General features: G+C 43.2%; 1 protein-coding gene and 1 long non-coding RNA gene across 2 annotated transcripts in view; one reads left to right on the top strand and one right to left on the bottom strand.

Moving 5' to 3' along the window:
• The window catches only part of PSMG4 (proteasome assembly chaperone 4), a 17,129-nt gene extending 11,863 nt beyond the window's left edge, over positions 1–5,266 (bottom strand). The window contains exon 1 of the mRNA XM_049875462.1: positions 5,022–5,266. Within this exon, the coding sequence (XP_049731419.1) occupies positions 5,022–5,195 (174 nt within the window). The 5' untranslated portion in view covers positions 5,196–5,266. The remainder of the gene's footprint in view (positions 1–5,021) is intronic.
• LOC126071631 (uncharacterized) lies at positions 5,239–17,894 on the top strand. The gene is made up of 3 exons (XR_007516366.1): positions 5,239–6,440; positions 6,888–7,015; positions 13,667–17,894. It is a non-coding gene; the product is annotated as an uncharacterized LOC126071631 (long non-coding RNA).

Genomic DNA, 17,894 nt, shown 5'->3' with positions numbered 1-17,894 from the left:
CAACACACTTACCAATTTCAAAACTTACTACAAAGCTGTTTTTGTTGTTAGTTGCCACCGAGTTGATTCCAACTCATGTTGTTATGTGCTGTCAAGTCAGTTCCGACTCATAGCGACCCCGTGTACAACAGAATGATACGTTGCCAGGTCCTGCGCCATCCTCACAATTGTTGCCATGCTTGAGTCCATTGTTGCAGCCACTGTGTTAATCCATCTCGTTGAGGGTCTTCCTCTTTTTTGCTGACCCTCTACTTTACCAAGCATGATGTCCTCCAGGGACTGATCCCTCCTGATAACATGTGCAAAGTATGTGAGACATAGTCTCGCCATCTTTTCTTCTAAGGAGCATTCTGATTGTACTTCTTCCAAGATAGATTTGTTTGTTCTTTTAGCAGTCCACGGGATATTCAGTATTCTTCACCAACACCACAATTCTTCTAAGGTCTTCCTTATTCACTGTCCAGCTTTCACATGCATAAAATCATACGAGGTGATTAAAAACACCAAGGCTTGGGTCAGGTGCACTTTTAGTCCTCAAGGTGACATCTTTGTCTTTCAACACTTTAAAGAGGTCTTTTGCAGCAGCTTTGCCCAATACAATGCGTCTTTTGATTTCTTGACTGCTGTTTCCGTGGGTGTTGACTGTGGGTTCAAGTGAAGTGAAATTTTGACAACCTCAATCTTTTCTCCATTTATCATGATGTTGCTTATAGGCCCAGTTGTGAGGATTTTTGTTTACTTTATGTTGAGGTGTAATCCATACTGAAGGCTGTGGTCTTTGATCTTCATCAGTAAGTGCTTCAAATCCTCTTCACTTTCACCAAGCTCCGATTCATGGTGACACAGAATAAAACTGCTCCATAGGGTTTTCTTGGCTGTAATCGTAACAGAAGCAGATCGCAAGGCCTTTTCTCCCACAGTACTGCTGGGTAGGTTCAAACTGCCAACCTTTTGGTTAGGAGCCAAGGGCAGAATGTTGTGCCACCTACAGACCTTAGTACAAAGCTATGGTAATCAAAAATGTCTGGTACTGGTATAAGGACAGACATCTAGACCAACGTAATAGAACTGAGAGTGCAGAAATAAACACATACATTTATGGTCAACCGATTGCAGCAATGACGCCAAGTCCACTGTTTTCTAAGGGAAAAGAGCAGACTCTTCAACAAATGGTGCTGGGAGAACTAGATTTCCACATGCAAGAGAATGGAGTTGGACTCACATCTCACAACATATACAAAAATTAACTCAAAATGGATCAATGGCCTAAATGTGAGAGCTAAAATACAAAACTCTTAGAAGAAAACAGGGATAAATCTTCAGGACTTTGGGAACAGATTCTTAGCTACAACACCAAAAGCACAAACAACAAAAGAAAAAAATAGATAAATTGGACTTCATCAAAACAAAAAACTTCTGTGCACCAAAGAACTTTATTAAGAAAATGAAAAGACAACGGAAAACTTACAGGAAATATACAGAAATCATGTATCTAATAAGTGCTTAATACTGAAAATATACTAAAAAACTAGAACTCATTTTATAAAAGAGTCCTGATCAAAGGGGGGAAAATACAGACCAGAATTCCAAATTATCATGGAATCCATATTTTCTGGAGTCATGAGGGCTGATAAACCCCCAAAACTACTGCCCTGAGATAATCTTTAAACCTTAAACCAAAAATACCCCCTGAAGTCATCTTAAAACCAAACAATAGTTTAGCTTAATTAGTAAAGAATGTCCACCTTGAGCACTGTGCTCTTTCAAGAATTACCTATATGGGGTCAAACTGACAACAGCAACTGAAAAGATTAGACAGACAACTTAGAAAGCAATGAGTTTATGTTAATGAGGGAGGAACAATTCAAAAAAGGAGGGTGAGAATGGCTGCACAACTCAAAGAATGGAATCAATGTCACTGAATTGTACATGTAAAAATTGCTGAACTGGTGTATAGTCTGCCATGTATATTCTCAACAACAATAAATAAATACTGTTTACAATAATTAAAAAAACTACAACTCAACAACAAAAAGACAAACAACCCAACCGAAAAATAGGCAAAGGACTTGGATAGACATTTCACAAAAAAAGATATACAAATGGCCAAAAAGCACACAAAAAGATGCTCAACATCATTAGTCATTAGGGAAATGCAAATCAAATGCAAATCAAAACCACTTCATATCCACTACGATTGCTATTATCAGAAAAATGGAAGCTAACAAGTGTTGGTGAGGATGTGGAGAAACTGGAACCCCTGTGCACTGCGGGTGGAACTATAAAATACCGCAGCCACTGTGGAAAAGTTTGGCAGTTCCTCCAAGAGTTAAACAGAGAATCACCACAGGGCCCAGCAATTCTACTCCTAGGTGTATACTCAAAAGACCTTAAAGCATGGATACAAACGGATACGTGCACATGGATGTCCAGGCATGCAATGTTACCAGTCAGTGGATATGGACCTCTGACAGGTCTACTAACTGAGGCCTGTCCGTTTTCCCGCCTCACCCTTGAGGACTTTAAACTTCCAGCTGGGAATACAGACTACTGGTAGCTATGACTACCAAGTGATCAGACCACCAAAGCAGGAGGAGCCATTACTTATTGCCCCCCAAACCAGAACTGCACAAAGGGACACAAAGAATCTGAAACTGGGTTCGAGTAAGCAATATCTGACCTTACAGTCCTGCGGCCCTGGGCTCCCAGATGGCCTCATATGGCCTATGGCCTCGCCTGCTGTTTATTACTAAAGCCTCAGGACTAGAAAAAAATGTAAGGTGGATACCACACCTCCAAATCCACAACCCTGCCCATCACTGCCCAGACCTCCTAAACCCACTGACTCCTTGAATGAAAAGAAAACCTGGAATTGCCACATGCCCAAAGGCCCACCTGCCAGTACCCACCAGAAACAGAGGTAAAAAAAACACACAGGAGAGGAAAAACCAAAGAAAAACAACCCGTTGTTGTCGAGCTGATTCTGACTCATAGCAACCCTACAGGACAGAGTAGAACTGCCCCCATAGTTTCCAAGGAGCACCTGGTGGATTCAAACTGCCAACCTTCTGGTTAGCAGCCATAGCTCTTAACCACTACGCCACCAGGGTAAAAGAGGGATATAGTATCCCAATTTAGATGCTGTCTCCTTCTGGAAACTTTCTTGGGTCCTGTCCAGGGGTACTGTCCTGCAGATAGAAAGGCTCACTCCTCTCATTTCCCACTGCCCCTCGTGACCCCTCAGAGATTACAATCCTACTTCCTCACTGGCTTTGGGGTACTGGTAGTCTCCCCCCATAAACCATGGACAACCAAGGGATATGGAGCCTCATTCATTCACTCTTCCAACAAGTATTTCATGAGCAGCTTCCATGTGTCAGGCTCTGGGAATACAAAACCAACACAGGCAAACCTCACAGTCACCGGCACATGTATTCTAGTCGGGGAGACAGACAACACACTGCAGAGGGGACAGCGAATGGAGCATGCTGGACATGGCAAAAGAGCAAGGACGTCAGAGTGTGTGGAAGAAGATGAGAGCTGCGGGGCAACAGGGAGCCAGGTCATGTAGAGCCTTGAGATAGTCTCTGGATTGCACCCTGCCTTTGCTCTTGAAAGGTTCTGAGGAGAGCAGTGAAAATATCTGACTTCAGTCTTAAAACTACCATCTGCTGTCCTGCGGAGAACTGGCTATGAGGCAGCAAAGGTGGAAGCAAGGAATGGAGCCATGATGATGGAGGCTTGGCTCAGGGTGGGAGAAGTGAAGGAGGTGATGGATGGTTGGATTCTAGATGTTTTGACTGACAACCAAGCCCACTGCTGTGGAGTCAATTCCAACTCATGGCAACTCAATGTGTTACACAGTAGAACTGCTCCATAGGGTTTTCTTAGCTTTATGGAGGCAGAACACCAGGTCTGTCTTCTGCAGCGTCACTGGGTGGATTAAAACTTCCAACCTTTAGGTTAGTAGTTCAGCACAAACACTTTGCACCACCCGGGGACCTCTGACTGACCACAGTGCTTATGAATTCACCAACATTTGGAAGATGGAACGTATGAGCAAGAGGGCTGAAGGACGACTGCCAGGTTTTTACCCTGAGCACCCCGAGAGGGGGATGGCTGTGGGATGGACCGGTTTTCGGGGGAAATACCCAGAGTCTGGTCTTCAATGTGGAAGGTGTGAGATGCCTGTTAGATGTTCCGGTGAAAACACACAAGTCCGAAGTTCCCGGAAATAGATCTGTACTGGAGATGTAAGTTTAAATCAAAATATAGATAGTATGAGCCCTAAGAGGCAGCATCCCCAGCGAGCGAGTGACCAGAAAAGACCAAAGATTGCAGGATAAAACTCTGGGACATTCCAAACAACCTACACAGATGTGGATGGAAGGTGAGGAAACCAGCACAGGGACGGCCAGAAAGGTAGAGGGCCTCCCACTGTCTCACCGGGAGGGGCACGGCCGGCCTCCATGGCCCACGGGGCTGGGGGTCTGCTCCGGGGTTCCCTAAGTCTGCACCACAAGAGTTCCTGAGGGCCTTTCTGCCCCGAGGGCCCCGCGGACCTAGAAGATGTAGTAGGAGTAATTTAGGGGTACCCGCGCACCCAGACACCAGACCCCTGAGGGTCCTCCTACCCCTGTCTGCGCCCCGCCCCCGCCGGCCCCGCCCCCCACGACCCCACCCTTCTCTCCACACCCAGCATACCCTCCCATGCCCCGCACCCCTACTTCCAGCACCCCCCCCACACCCTTCACGCCCAAAGCCCCGTCCCCCCGCCAGCCCCACACCCCTCCCCACGCCCAGCGCGCAGCGGCCCCGCCACGTCGGCCCCACCCCCATCCACGCCCCACCTCCACCCGGCGCTCAGCGGCCCCGCCTCCCCGGCCCTATCCCCGCCCCCCGCCCAGCGCGCAGCTGTCCCATCCCCGCCGGCCCAGCCCCCGACGACCCCACGCCTCTCCCCACGCCCAGCGCGCAGCGGCCCCTCGTCCCCCCGACCCCGCCCCTCCGCTCGCACTCACGTAGCGGTTGCACATGGCGACGGCGAGGTTGCGCAAGTGCGGCGTGGCCCCAACCCACAGGAAAAGCGAGTCCGTCAGCCGCATGACGTGAAAGTGGACGAGTTGCTCCCACAGCCTTGCGCTGAAGTTGTGCAGGGACACGTCCCCGCCCGTGACCGCCTGCGGCCCCTCCATTCCCGCGAGCGCCGCCTCCGTAGGTCCGACCAGAAAGGCGCGACGGCGGGGACGCCGGGCGACCTTTCACTTCCGGGTTCCCGGGTGGGCGGGTCTTCCCGGGGCAGAAGCTCTGGCGGTCTTCTTCCGCTGGGGTCAGGGGCTTTACCTCGGCCTGCCGCTGGCTTTCTGTTCTTGGGCGAGTCTGGCCTCTGCTGGGAGCACTTGCTTTCACGGATGTTCAGGGTTTCCAGCAGAACTTGCTCTCAGTTGTTCCCTCTACGCCCCCCATCCCTTGCTGGTTGAGTAAAAACTGCTGAAGCCAGCCATAACGTCTTTAGGGGTCATGAGACGTCGCCCTTAAGAGACAATCGCTTTCTAATTAAGTTCCTTTAAGAACAGCTACTTTCTATCATAATATGTTTTGCTTAGCTTTGGTTTATCGAATCCTCATCCTAGCAGCCCTGTAACTGGAAGGAAGCCTTAAGAATGGCATCCAGGACAATTGCATTAAATAAGTTGTCAGGAGAATGTATAGGCACCGTTTTTGGTCCAGTTCCCTTCTCCCCCTGAACTGGATCGTGGACAAGCACGAGCTTTAGCCTAACCTTTCAACCTTTCTCAAGACCCGGTTTCTTTGAGCCAGCTTTCACAGTGCTGTATTAAAAATCATGTTTTCTTTGCCTGGCTTCCTTTCCCACAGTGTTGTATTGAAAACTCTCGTTTCCTTTGCTGGGCTTCACCTCCTCTCCCTTTCCTCCTACCACCCAGTGTCCCCCAGCCCAGCTTTGCATTTGAATCCTGCTTTTGCTCGGAGGTTAAATGTAAACCCCATTGGGCCTTTGTAATATGATTAAGAATGTTGCTGATGTAATTTGTATGAACTCCCTACTTGTAAACGACCTTTAAAAGTAACTGCCTGTCTGCAATTGGTGGGCAGTCCTGGTAGCAGCAGCTCGGACTGTCTCTTTTTCCTTGTACAATGAAATGTAGGTTCCTTTCCTGTTCTGCCACCTTGGTCTCTTGTTTATTGGCCAATAAGAGTCATGCTGAGCAAGAACCTGGGTTTTCCACCCAGCAACATTTCTGCCAAGCCAGTCAGGAGCCATCTGCTTAGTTCCTGAAGTGGATCAGAAAACAGACTGACCCCAATGTCTGGCTCAACCAGATTTCTCCTGGAGACCTTGGAGCAGCTCTGAAAAGCAATTCCCCCTGGGACCCAATCTTTGGCTTTGTGAGAGACATGAAATGTGCCTGGGTTATTTGGTAAGTACCTAGGTGTGGCCTTACAAGAGTCCCAAGAAATGGGAGAAATTGACCATTGAGGGCGTTAGAAATCTGAGGTTATTTGGTAAGTAACAGGATAATTCCTAGCTAAGGCCTTAGAAGAGTCCCAAAGAAGCGGGACGAATTGACTGCTGAGGGCATAACAAGGCTCAGGTACCTGTTAAAGTGGTGCACTAGATTAGGTTGTGTGGGTGTGTAAGTATGTATATCCAGAGAATGGGGAACATTCAAGGGGTCCCAGAATCCGGCCTGCTAAGATACATCCTTAAGAACTGGGAACAGAGACTCAAATAGACATGGTTCTGGCAGCATGCTTGTCCCTTTCTTACTTTTGCCCCTTTATATACTGAATAAAACCTTTCTTTTTGCTTTATTAAACTTTGTGGTGTTTTCCCCCTACAAGAGTTAATGGTGTAATTGCTGCAGGGATTCTAAAACCATGAATCCAGTCAACCTCGAGGAGACCTGGACTGTGGAGCAGAAGCCGGCAAAAAGAGAGACCCTATCTTCTGGACCCAAGCATTTGCACTCCATGTCCCTTTAACAGTGGTGGGGTGAGTGCTCTCAAAAAACGAGCTTTTGCTTGTTTTTTTTTTTTTTCCTTTTCCTCATGTTTTCTTAAGTTTTGTTTAGCATATTTGTTTCTAAAACCAGTTGTTTGATTAAGGAGGATCTTTCTTACATTTTTGCTTGACCTTTTAAGAGTGATATCTAGTAACTCTTGGTGAACTGTAGTTTAGGTCTGGATTTGGGTATATGAAACATTAAAGAGGTAATTCTATTTTCAAAGACCTCTGAGCCACTATAAGCCACTAAAATTCTGGCAGGTATGACCAGTAAAAAGCCTTTAGGGTGGTCACTGGTGCTTATCATGAATTTTAAAGACTCCCATGAGGGGATAAGGTGGTCGTGACACAAGCTAGAGCACTAGGCTGCCTGCCACCTGCAAGCAAACTCTCGCATAATAAAGGTACATGTTGGTCTAAGCTAAACACTGTCCAAACCCTGAGGCCTTCCTCATTAGGTTTCTTTTTGTGGCTCAGAGAAAACCTGGAAAATAGTGCCCTGTTTTGCCAAATTTTAAGGGGAGGTGGCAGCTCCTGACCTGTGTTATGAAATTCACAGGGAGAAGTGGTAGCTCCTGATCTGTTTTATGAAATTTAAGGGTGAAGTGATAGTTCTGTACCTATTTCATGATACAGTTTCTCAATAATCACAATGTTAAAATCATCAGTAGCTACCTTAAAGTAATTTCCAGTTGGAGGAACTAGCATATTTAAGGTCTGAAATAAGAGACTAAGTCTCTAGCCAGTAGAATGAATTAAGTTCAAAAAGAAGGAAACCAAAAGTTTGAACCTTAGAGCTTAACATCTTTGATAAATAAGCCAGGATTTGTCCCCTGCTTCCGAGACAGTGGTTTAGGGTTCATATTTATATACACTTTAAGAAACTAGAATGCCCATATCCTTGTTTTGTGTGGTATTCAGTGAGTTCATGTGGTCTTCCTCTCTCATTCTGTTCTGAGAGCTTGCTTTTGGTCTAGAGCATTGTGTCTAAGTTTCTGTTTTGTATCAGGTTGGAGGCGATGGCTGAGAATTGCTGTTTTTTTGTAAGGCTGCCTTAGAACCTCAGCTCTTTTCCTCATCCAAGAAAAACTGTCTTGTGTCTGTCTTATGATTTAGATTTTTAGTAGCTATATTGAAAAACTTTATGGTTAAGTCTATCTTAAAGGTAAAACCTTTCTAAGTAACTTAAGCAACATATTTTATTTAAGGAAAAAGAATAATTTTGTCTTAACGTACAACTGGTAGTTTCAGAGTGGGTAAAAGGAAGCATAGGACAAGCCTAGGGGGACAAAATGGCTAGCCAAGAATTGATTAATTCATTTACAGAATTGCTAAAGAGTTTTGGTATTACTGGGTAGACAGCCTTTCAAAATGTCTAGATCAATTTAAACATATGTAAATGAATCGGAATGGCCTAATCTTATCTTCTACCATGAGTCAAAAACAGGGAGGGTGGGGGCAACATCAGGCCCCTCAGGTCCCCAGTCTCCCAGGTCATATAGCTCCAGGAAACTTACTATAAAAAAACGAAAACCAAACTCATTGCCATCAAGTTGATTCCGATTCATGCTGACCCTATAGCACAGAGAACTGTCCCATACAGTTTCCAAGGAGTCCCGGTGGGTTTGAACTGCCAACACTTTGGTTAACAGCCATAGCACTTAACCACTACACCACCAGGGTTCCCATAGTTATCAGAAATTGGGTGGATCCCAATCATAAAAGAACAGTAAACAAGTTCTCTTTACTGTAGGGGAACTTTAAGAAGCCAAAAAAAAAAAAAAATAGAAATCACAGAGACTTTGTGATTTCCAAAGCCAGTTGATAAAATCTTTAGGGGCTAAAATTAGATTGGGAAAATATGGGAAATAATAAAAGTTGAATGAAAACTTAGAATGTTTAAACAGACTTTCTTTCAACAACAATTGTGTTTTATGGCATACAGGCTTAAAATAATTTCTAGGACCTTTTAGTTAACTTACTGATGTTAAATTGAGTTTATAGATATTTGTCATAATTAAAGCTTATATACTTTTGTTTTTTATTTCACGAGAGAAAGGATATATGTAATTATATGTAAAATATATATTTTTATATATATGTCTGCTAATGAATGTGTTTATTTTGCGATTTTAAAAGAAAGTACTGTAAGATATGCAAAAAAGACAATATTTAAGAGGTTTATTAAAAAGAATTTTGTTATTTGATATGGTCCAAAATTTTATCTGACTAAAGTTTAATGGTCTAATTTATGAGATTTTTTAAGAGCTTTAATGTTAAATAGCATATAAAACAAAGAATTGGGTTTCTCGCTATTAAAATTACAAAATTGTCTTCGATTTCTGAGTTGAACAGTTAATTTATTCTTTGTGTAATCTGCCTCAAAGACAGAGGTTTGCTTTCTCGTTAGAATAAGATTCCTGAGTTGAAAACCAAGCCACGTGACTTTAAAAATAATAATAATTTTTTTTTTTTTAAATAATGTTTTTACTTTAAGATCTTTGGTTAAATAACCTAAGTATTATTTCATGGTGACCTATAATAAACTCTTGATGACTCTGAAACTTCATAGAAAGCCACAAAAAATTTTTATAAAAGTGCTAAAAAGCTTTTGCTAATAAATTACATGGAATGTGTAGTCAAAATCAAGAGAAACATCTGATTCTCTTTGGGTCAGAATTTATATGTTAATATTTCCTCTTATGTTTTTGCCTAATATTAGATAGCAAATGCATAATATTATGCCATAATTTTATTATTATTTCTTTATTGGTAACCTGGCCACAACTTTATTTTTTTGAATCTAGCATCAAAGCCAATGGTTTAACTAGGGCATTCACTCTGATGACCTGTGAAGTCTTTTTATTACTATTCAGATATTCAGAGACTTGATAATCTTGGTATATTCTAACTATATGGTATTATATCTCAAAATTATTATGTAGTATATTATATCTGAAGCTCTTTAAAAATAAGGTTTTTTTCATTATATTTAAAAATATTTTTATCTAAAGTTTTTTTTTTTAACTGACTTTATTTGGTTTTGGATGTTTTTATAATTAAGAGTATTATGTTTATAAATTAATCATGGCCATATTAAGATTTGTCATCTGCAGATAAGTTTTTACTTCACTAATTTGCTGAAAACATTTGACCAAAATATCTCAACAAAAAGATATTGGACTTATAAAAAGAACTGACTAGACTGAATCAAGATTTCCAAAACTCTTATGTAGAAGCTGATGAGCTCAGAGATGGCAGCTGATCCAGAATCACGTGTAACAGAAATTAACTACATAAGACTGAGTAAAGGAATAGTATGGGTTTTATGTGGAAACATTGCTGATGTTTTATGGTCCTACTTTCTGGATATAAGAAACCATTTTCCTTTCTCCTGAATTTAACTAATAGGTTTAGATATTGTAACTCTTGAATTAGAAGTCCTTTGTCATTAAGACAGTTTTGTGACACTTGTGCTTCTGAGAAAGTGATCCATGACTGTTAATAGGTAAGCCAAGGAGGGGCAGCTTGCCCTGGAGAAGAAGACTTAGTATGTTTTAGACAGATTAACTGAAGGCCTTCAACAGGAGAGGTCCATCCTGTATTATCTTGCTAATCACGTGTTCTCTAATGAAAATCTGGTTGTTACATGTGAATTCTTCTATACCTTCAGTTTCCTCTAGACAAACTCTGTGTGCTCCTTATGGATGTATGTTTTTCATGGTGGATCCAACTATACTGATTTTAAATGATTCCTTTCCAAGTCACAGTGAGTTTATATGGGCAATTTCTTGTTTAGATTCCTGGAGACTGCATGGGCAATGCACTTTGAGAATTTTAAGACTACCTGTAGATATTCGTAGTAATGATGCTAGTAAATATTGAAAAGGTAATGTCAAATTGTTACACACTGTAAAATGAGAGTCAAAAACAAGCCCATTGGTCCAACACTCAGGGTATAGTTGGTAGCTTTAATTTCTAGTTATAGTATAGTTGAATTGGAGAAATCTTTAAGAAATTTGTCCATCACTGTGGGACAAATAGCAGATGAAGTTGCTAGAGGGATAAAAACACAACAGTAATCTCTGACCTCATTAGCTACGGTGACATGAGATAATAAAATAGCTTTAAATTTTTTTATTAGCCCAAGAAAGTGTGGTCGGTGCTGTAGCAAATACCTCTTGTTGCAGTTGGATAAATGACACAGGAGTAGAAGAACAGGATATACATAGAATTAGACAGCAAGCTACTAGGTTACACACTGTAACACCCTTTCAAACACCAGATTTATCTGCTTGGTTACCATCAGGAATAAAACCATGGGCTAGATCACTACTGCAAGGGATAGTAATGTTCTTAGTCTGCATCCTGACAGTATTAGGTATAATAAAACTTATCTTTGCTTGTCTTACACACTTAAAAGTGCAAAAGAAGGCCTCGGGCTAAAATGTTGATGTACATTGAGTCTGCTCACTTCGGCAATGCAATTGATGAGAACATCGCTCTTACTTAAGACCCTGGTGAAGAACCAGATGGTATCTGGTGGAAAACTAGCACTGTGAGTTTAAAGAGCTGTCATTTAAGGGCTCAACTAAGTCCAGGTATTAATATCCCCAATCTCCAATCAAAAGAAAAGAAGGATTTAGGAGATAATATTGGAGCCATTTTTCCCTGTCGTTGAGCATAAATAATGTGACCCAGCTGGAGCTGGACTCACAAAGACTCATAAAGACACATCAGCTGGGCCCTGAGGTATAAAGACAATAGTGAAGATAATCTGAAAGAAAAAAGAATCTTTTAGGGAGACATGCACATAAATAGGGCATAAAAGCCACTTTTTTTCTTTTGATATTTAGCAAATAGTTATAAACCAACAAGAAGTCAGTAAACCACAGCAAAAGGCCTAGGTCGAATATTTGCCCCTCCCTGATAATAAGCCAAATAATGCTGAGCTGGGCCATAGTTCAGAATGAACACTGCTTAGAGGTTCTCTGTGAACCCCACTGCGCCTTTGTAGTGCGATTAAGAATGTTGCTGATATGACTTTGTGAATTCCCTACTTGTAAACCCCTTTAAAAGTAACTTAACTGCCTGCCTTTAGTGAGCAGTCTTGGCATCAACAGCGACTTGACTCCTTTTCCTTGTACAATGAAATAAAGGTGCCTTTCCTGTCCTCCCACCTCAGTCTCTTGTTTATTGGCTGATACAAGTCATGCTGAGCAAGAACCTGGGACTTCCACCCAGTAACATCCTCATCTGCAAAATGGAAATAATCAGTACCTCTCAGAGAGGCAGAAAGGATTAGGAGAGGACAAGGTGAATGGTGGCCGATAACCCTGCTGAGGGCCCTTCAATTTTACAAATGTGGGATGCTGCAGAGCTGAAATAAGGAAGCCTTGAAAGGGTTAAGAGAGTATGCTAAAGCAAACAGGGCCCATTTTGTCAGATTGTTTTAAGACTCACTGTTGGGGTTTAAGTCACAGTATCAGAGTTCACCTTTTTAAATCAAAATTTAAGAGGACAAGTATTTTTATAGTTCTGTTTGCTAATTATCAATGATAATAGGGTTAATTTCCAGATCAGTAGTATTTTTAACTGTTATATTAAGGTGTAATTGACATACAGTAATTGCACAATTTAAAATGTATAATTGAAATTTAGACACTTGTATAACCTGTGAAACCACTGCTTCAATCAAGATAGTGAACATGCCCATCACCCCCAAAGGTTTCCTCAAACCCTTTGATCATCTCCTTTCTACATCATCCCACCATTTGTTTCTGTCACTACCGATTAGGTTGCATTTTCCAGAGTTTTATATAAATGAAATGCTACAGTATGTAATATTTTTTGTCTGGCTTCTTTGACTCAGCATAATTATTTTGAGGTTCATCCATGTTGGTGTGTGTACCAATAGTTCATTCCTCTTATGGCTGAGTAGCTCGGCTCCATATGGCTTATCCCTTCACTTGTTAATGTTCATTTAGGTTGTTTCCCGTTTCTGGATGTTACAAGAAAGCTGCTGTGAACTATGTGTACAAGTAAGTCTTTGTATGGACATACGCTTTCATTTTTGTAGGTAAATACCTCTGAGTAAAATGGCTGGATCATATGGTAGGTATATGTTTAACTTTTTAAGAAACCACCAAACTTTTCCATCATGATTGTACCATTTTACGTTCCCACCGACAGTGTTTGCCAGTTCCAGTCCTTCCACATTCTCCCCAAACAGCGAGGGCCATACCAGCTACTTAGTACGGTCAGCCTTTGTAATTTTAGCCGTCCTATTTTTTTTTATTATTAATAGGTATGTAGCAAACTCTAGTGGCATAGTGGTTAAGTGCTACGGCTGCTAACCAAGAGGTCGGCAGTTCAGATCCGCCAGGCGCTCCTTGGAAACTCTATGGGGCAGTTCTACTCTGTCCTGTAGGGTCACTATGAGTTGGAATCGACCTGGGTTTTAATAGGTATGTAGTATTATCTTCTGGCTTGCCTTTCATTAATGGCTAATAGACTTCAATTCATACTTTGCATCATAACTCAAAATGGACCGCAAACCTAAAACTGTAAAACTTCTAGAAGGAAACCTAGGAGAAAGTCTTTGTGAGCTTGGATTATGCAAAGATTTTTTTTTTTTAGGTACAACACCAAAAGTATGGTCTATAAAAGAAGAAACTGATAAGCTGGACTTCAGAAAAATTAAAAATGTCAGCTCTTCAAAAGACACTGCTAAGAGAACAAAAAGACAAACCACAGACTGGGAGAAAATCTTTGCAAAATATATATCTGATAAAGGATTTGTATCCAGAATATACAAAGAACTCTCAAAAATGAGAAAACAAACATTCTGTTTAAAAATGGACAACGCATTTTAACAAAACCTCACCAAAGAAGATTTACAGATGACAAATAAGCACATGAAAAGATGCTCGATGTTATTAGTCATTCAGGCCAGCATTTATTCTCTCTCAGAGCATGGCACTGCCGAGACTGTGGGAAATGAAAGAGGAATAAGATTTGTGTTCACTGCTCGCACTGCACATGTTGAGCGCCCATTATCTGCCTCTCACTGCTCATTTTATCTGTGGAGATTCTGATTTAGGATGGAATACAGACACATGAATGTACATCTTCACTTCTCCCTCTAGTTTAAACCTATTAATGTGATAGAAATGAATTAAAATCCCCAACAAGAAGAGAATGGGCAGAGGACAACAGTGGACAAGGGATTTCCACACATTTCTGGAAGATGGAAAGTGGATATAATCATCTCTTCTAATGGAACAGCAGACAGAGGCAGCTACAGAGGAATATGCCAGACAGCAGGAATAGAGGAGGCACCCAGCCCAACTGCCAGAGCCCAGAGGGGCCCCAGGCTTGGAACCTGGAGCAGTAATGCGGGGCAGGGATGAGAAGTGTGACAGAAAACAGGGAGATTAAAGGTTTGTAATGGAACAGATTTCATTTTACTTGGATCCACAATCAACGCCCATGGAAGCAGCAGTCAAGAAGTCAAACGACATTGCACTGGGAAAATCTGCTGCAAAAGACCTCCTTTAAGTGTTAAAAAGGAAAGATGTCACTTTAAGGACTAAGTTGCGCCTGACCCATGCCATGGTGTTTTCAAGCACCTCATATGCATGCAAAAGCTGAGCAATGAATAAGGAAGACAGAAGAATTGATGCCTTTGAATTATGGTGTTGGTGAAGAACATGGAATGAACCGCCAAAAGAACAAACAAATCTGTCTTAGAAGAAGTACAACCAGAGTGCTGCTTAGAGGCAAGGATGGTGAGACTGCATCTCATATACTCTGGACATGTGAGGAGAGATCAGTCCCTGGAGAAGGACATTATGATTGGTAAAGTACAGGAACAGTGCAAAAGAGGAAGACCCTCAACAAGATGTACTGACACAGTGGCTGCAACAGTGGGCTCAAGCATGACAATGATCATGAGGATGGTGCAGGACTGGCCAGTGTTTTGTTCTACTGCAGTAGTTGGCTCTGAGCTCTGCTAGGGAAACCACATGTCCCGGCAGGCAGGGGCCACAACCAGCCACGCTCTTACCTCAGCACCCCTGAAACACTGCTTTGAAGTCCCTAGATAGCATCCTCTCTTGTTCCCCTTGGGGGCTCTTCTCTCCTAAGCCCTAACCAAGTCCAAGCCCAAATTCAGCTGATGGTGCTGTTCTGAGTTTACAAAGAAGTTAGAGGTTATCAGGCTTGATTTCCCCATCATCTTGTCCCTCCACTCAAACACTTACCTGCATCTGTCCCCATTCTTACCTCCCTCCTCTTGTCAAAGGTTAATCCACCAACCTGTGCTCTGGCCCTCTCCTTTCCCTCAGGAACCTCCATCAGCCATGGTGCTGTCTCTAAAGACTTTCATGGGCTCTGGATGGGCTGCGTAGGTCACTTCAAGAGAGGACTTATCCCAGCTGCTGGCAGCACTGTTAGCAGAAAGACTGCTGTTATGTCCTGCAGAGTCTGCACCAGCTGCAGAGAGAGCAGCTTTACCCAAGGCCTTTCACTTCCCAGGGCAGCCCATATTTAATGCCAGATGGAGGCAGGAGCATACAGGCCAGGCCATTTGGACCAGTGCAGGACAGTGCTGCCAGGTCCCCTTAGCTCCAGTGTGCCCAGGGGCCTGTGGAGCCTGTGGGGTTCGCATTGCCACTTCATTTCTCCCTCCCTTTGCCCAGTCGTTCTTCCCCCACCACCACCTCAGGGTTGATCCCAAGTACACTCTCTAATAAACATCCTACACACTGAATTCCCAGTCAGAGTTTGCTTCCTAAAGGCCCAGTCTGTGACAGGTGATGTCAGAAGTAGTTCCAGAAAGCAGGCAATAGTGAAGGGTCTTGGAGCTGAATCACTCCCTGTGAGGCTGGCATTGAGGGCCCCGTCACTGGTGGGAGCCTCCTGAGTCAGGGAGCGGTCTTACTGTGAAAACTTGCACCAGTGGTGAATGGTGGGGGGCAGTCTAATAAAGAGAACCCCCCTGCTGGTGATCTCCGTGCACTTAAAAAGTATGCGGAGATAGCAACTATGAGGACAGGAGAGCAGATGGCTATTGTTAGACAATTGATTCTCTAGTGGTTCTCCAAGTATGGTCCTGAAAACTTGTTAGAGATGCACATTCCAGGGCCCCACCCTAGACCTACTGAATCAGAAACTCTGGAAATGGGACTCAACAATCTGTGTTTTAAAAAGCCCCCCAGGGAATTCTAACGTGGACTCAAGCTTGGGAGCCACTTCTCTAGACAAGGCTGAGAGTGTTTAACAGGCCAGTAAAAGCCAAGTGCAAAAGCCAGAGGGCATCCTTGAGTGTACAAGGCTTACCTGCTGCAGCTCAAGGGCTGAGAAAGCCTAGGAACAAATAGAAGCCTTAATCACTACAGTGGCTCAGCCCAGAGAAGGTTAAACCCAACCAGAGCAGGTCTGCATACCAAGGTCTAGACCCTGATTGTGAAAGAATGGGACCCTGACACATGGTATAGTGTTAACTAGATGAATGTCTCTGAAAATCTTGAGTTTCCAGACTCCTCTGAACCCTTCTAGCCTGCAGCAGTGCACCTCTCCTCACCCCCATATCAAGATCTTGTGCTCCCTTCATTGTTTGAAGATGGTGCATTGAAGACAGACCTTTCTTGCTGCAAGACAACACAGGCCCTTTTTAGAGTCTGTCCCCATCACCCCTCTTGGACCATAACCAGGGTTGAGTAGCAACATAACCAACATACTAGGCCTGAAAAGGGAAGAAAGGGCCTATACTCACAAAGGAGCTACAAGTCTTAGCTAGCATGTACCAGGAGCCTAGCCGGAGCCAGGGGAATAAGTTGGTGAATGCGGTGGTAGCTCTCCCTGTAAACTAGAACTGAGAGGAGGAGAGGCCATTACAGAACTAAGTTACTGATAGCAACAGGGGTGATACATCCCCCAAAACCATAAGGGCCAAGCAGTGATGAACCATGAGCAGCTGGTAGGTACAATATTGCAAGGTCAGACTGGTAACCAAGGGGGCTCAAGTGCAGAGACTTGGGGAGATAGTTAATAGAACATGGAACTCCTAGAGGCAAAATCAATTGGCAGCCAGCAAGGGTACTATTCAACTTATATGGTCAGAAGAAATCAAGGAAAGGTGATTAGGAGGCTAAGGTCAGTCACCCCAATAAAATATTATGATCCTATGCTCAGTTTCTGGACCTGAAACCCACTAATTAGAGGTGCCACTGCCACACCATGGCAAGTGTACCCAGTAATGTTTGCTCCAGCCCCTCTCCAAAGGAACCAATGGTCACTTAGGTAACAGTACACTAGGTAAGAGGCATACCAAAACAATCCAAGGACTGCTGGAGACTGTTAGGCTGGGTTTTCTAGAGAAGCAAAGCCAGTATAGCAGATAAATAGAGAGAGAGAGAGATTTATATTAAGGAAATGACTCACATGTTTGTAGAGACTGGTGCATACCAAGTCCATGGGCCAAGCTGCAGGCTTCTTCTGGTTTATATAGCCACAGGGGCTGGTGAACCCAAGATCAGCCAGTCAGACAGCAGGGCTCTGGCTCACAAGCTGCAAAGACCAGTGAATCCCAAGATCGGCAGGCAAGACAATCTCCTTTAAGATATAAAAAGGAGAAGCAAGCATGGAAACATGGGGACCTCATACCACCAACAAATAAGAGCCAGGAAAATAGCATATCCTTTGGACCTGGGGTCTCTGCCCTGAGAAGCTCCTCAACTGGAGAAGATTGTTGACAAGGACCTTCCACCAGAGCCAACAGAGAGAGAAGCCTTTCCCCTTGAGCTGGCACCCTGAGTTCAGACTTCTAGCCTACTAGACTGGGAGAATAAACTTCTGTTTGTTG

This window comes from Elephas maximus, chromosome 1, assembly GCF_024166365.1.
Source record: "Elephas maximus indicus isolate mEleMax1 chromosome 1, mEleMax1 primary haplotype, whole genome shotgun sequence".
In the NCBI taxonomy this organism is placed as follows: Eukaryota; Metazoa; Chordata; class Mammalia; order Proboscidea; family Elephantidae; genus Elephas; species Elephas maximus.
This window is presented reverse-complemented; position numbering and strand designations above follow the sequence as displayed.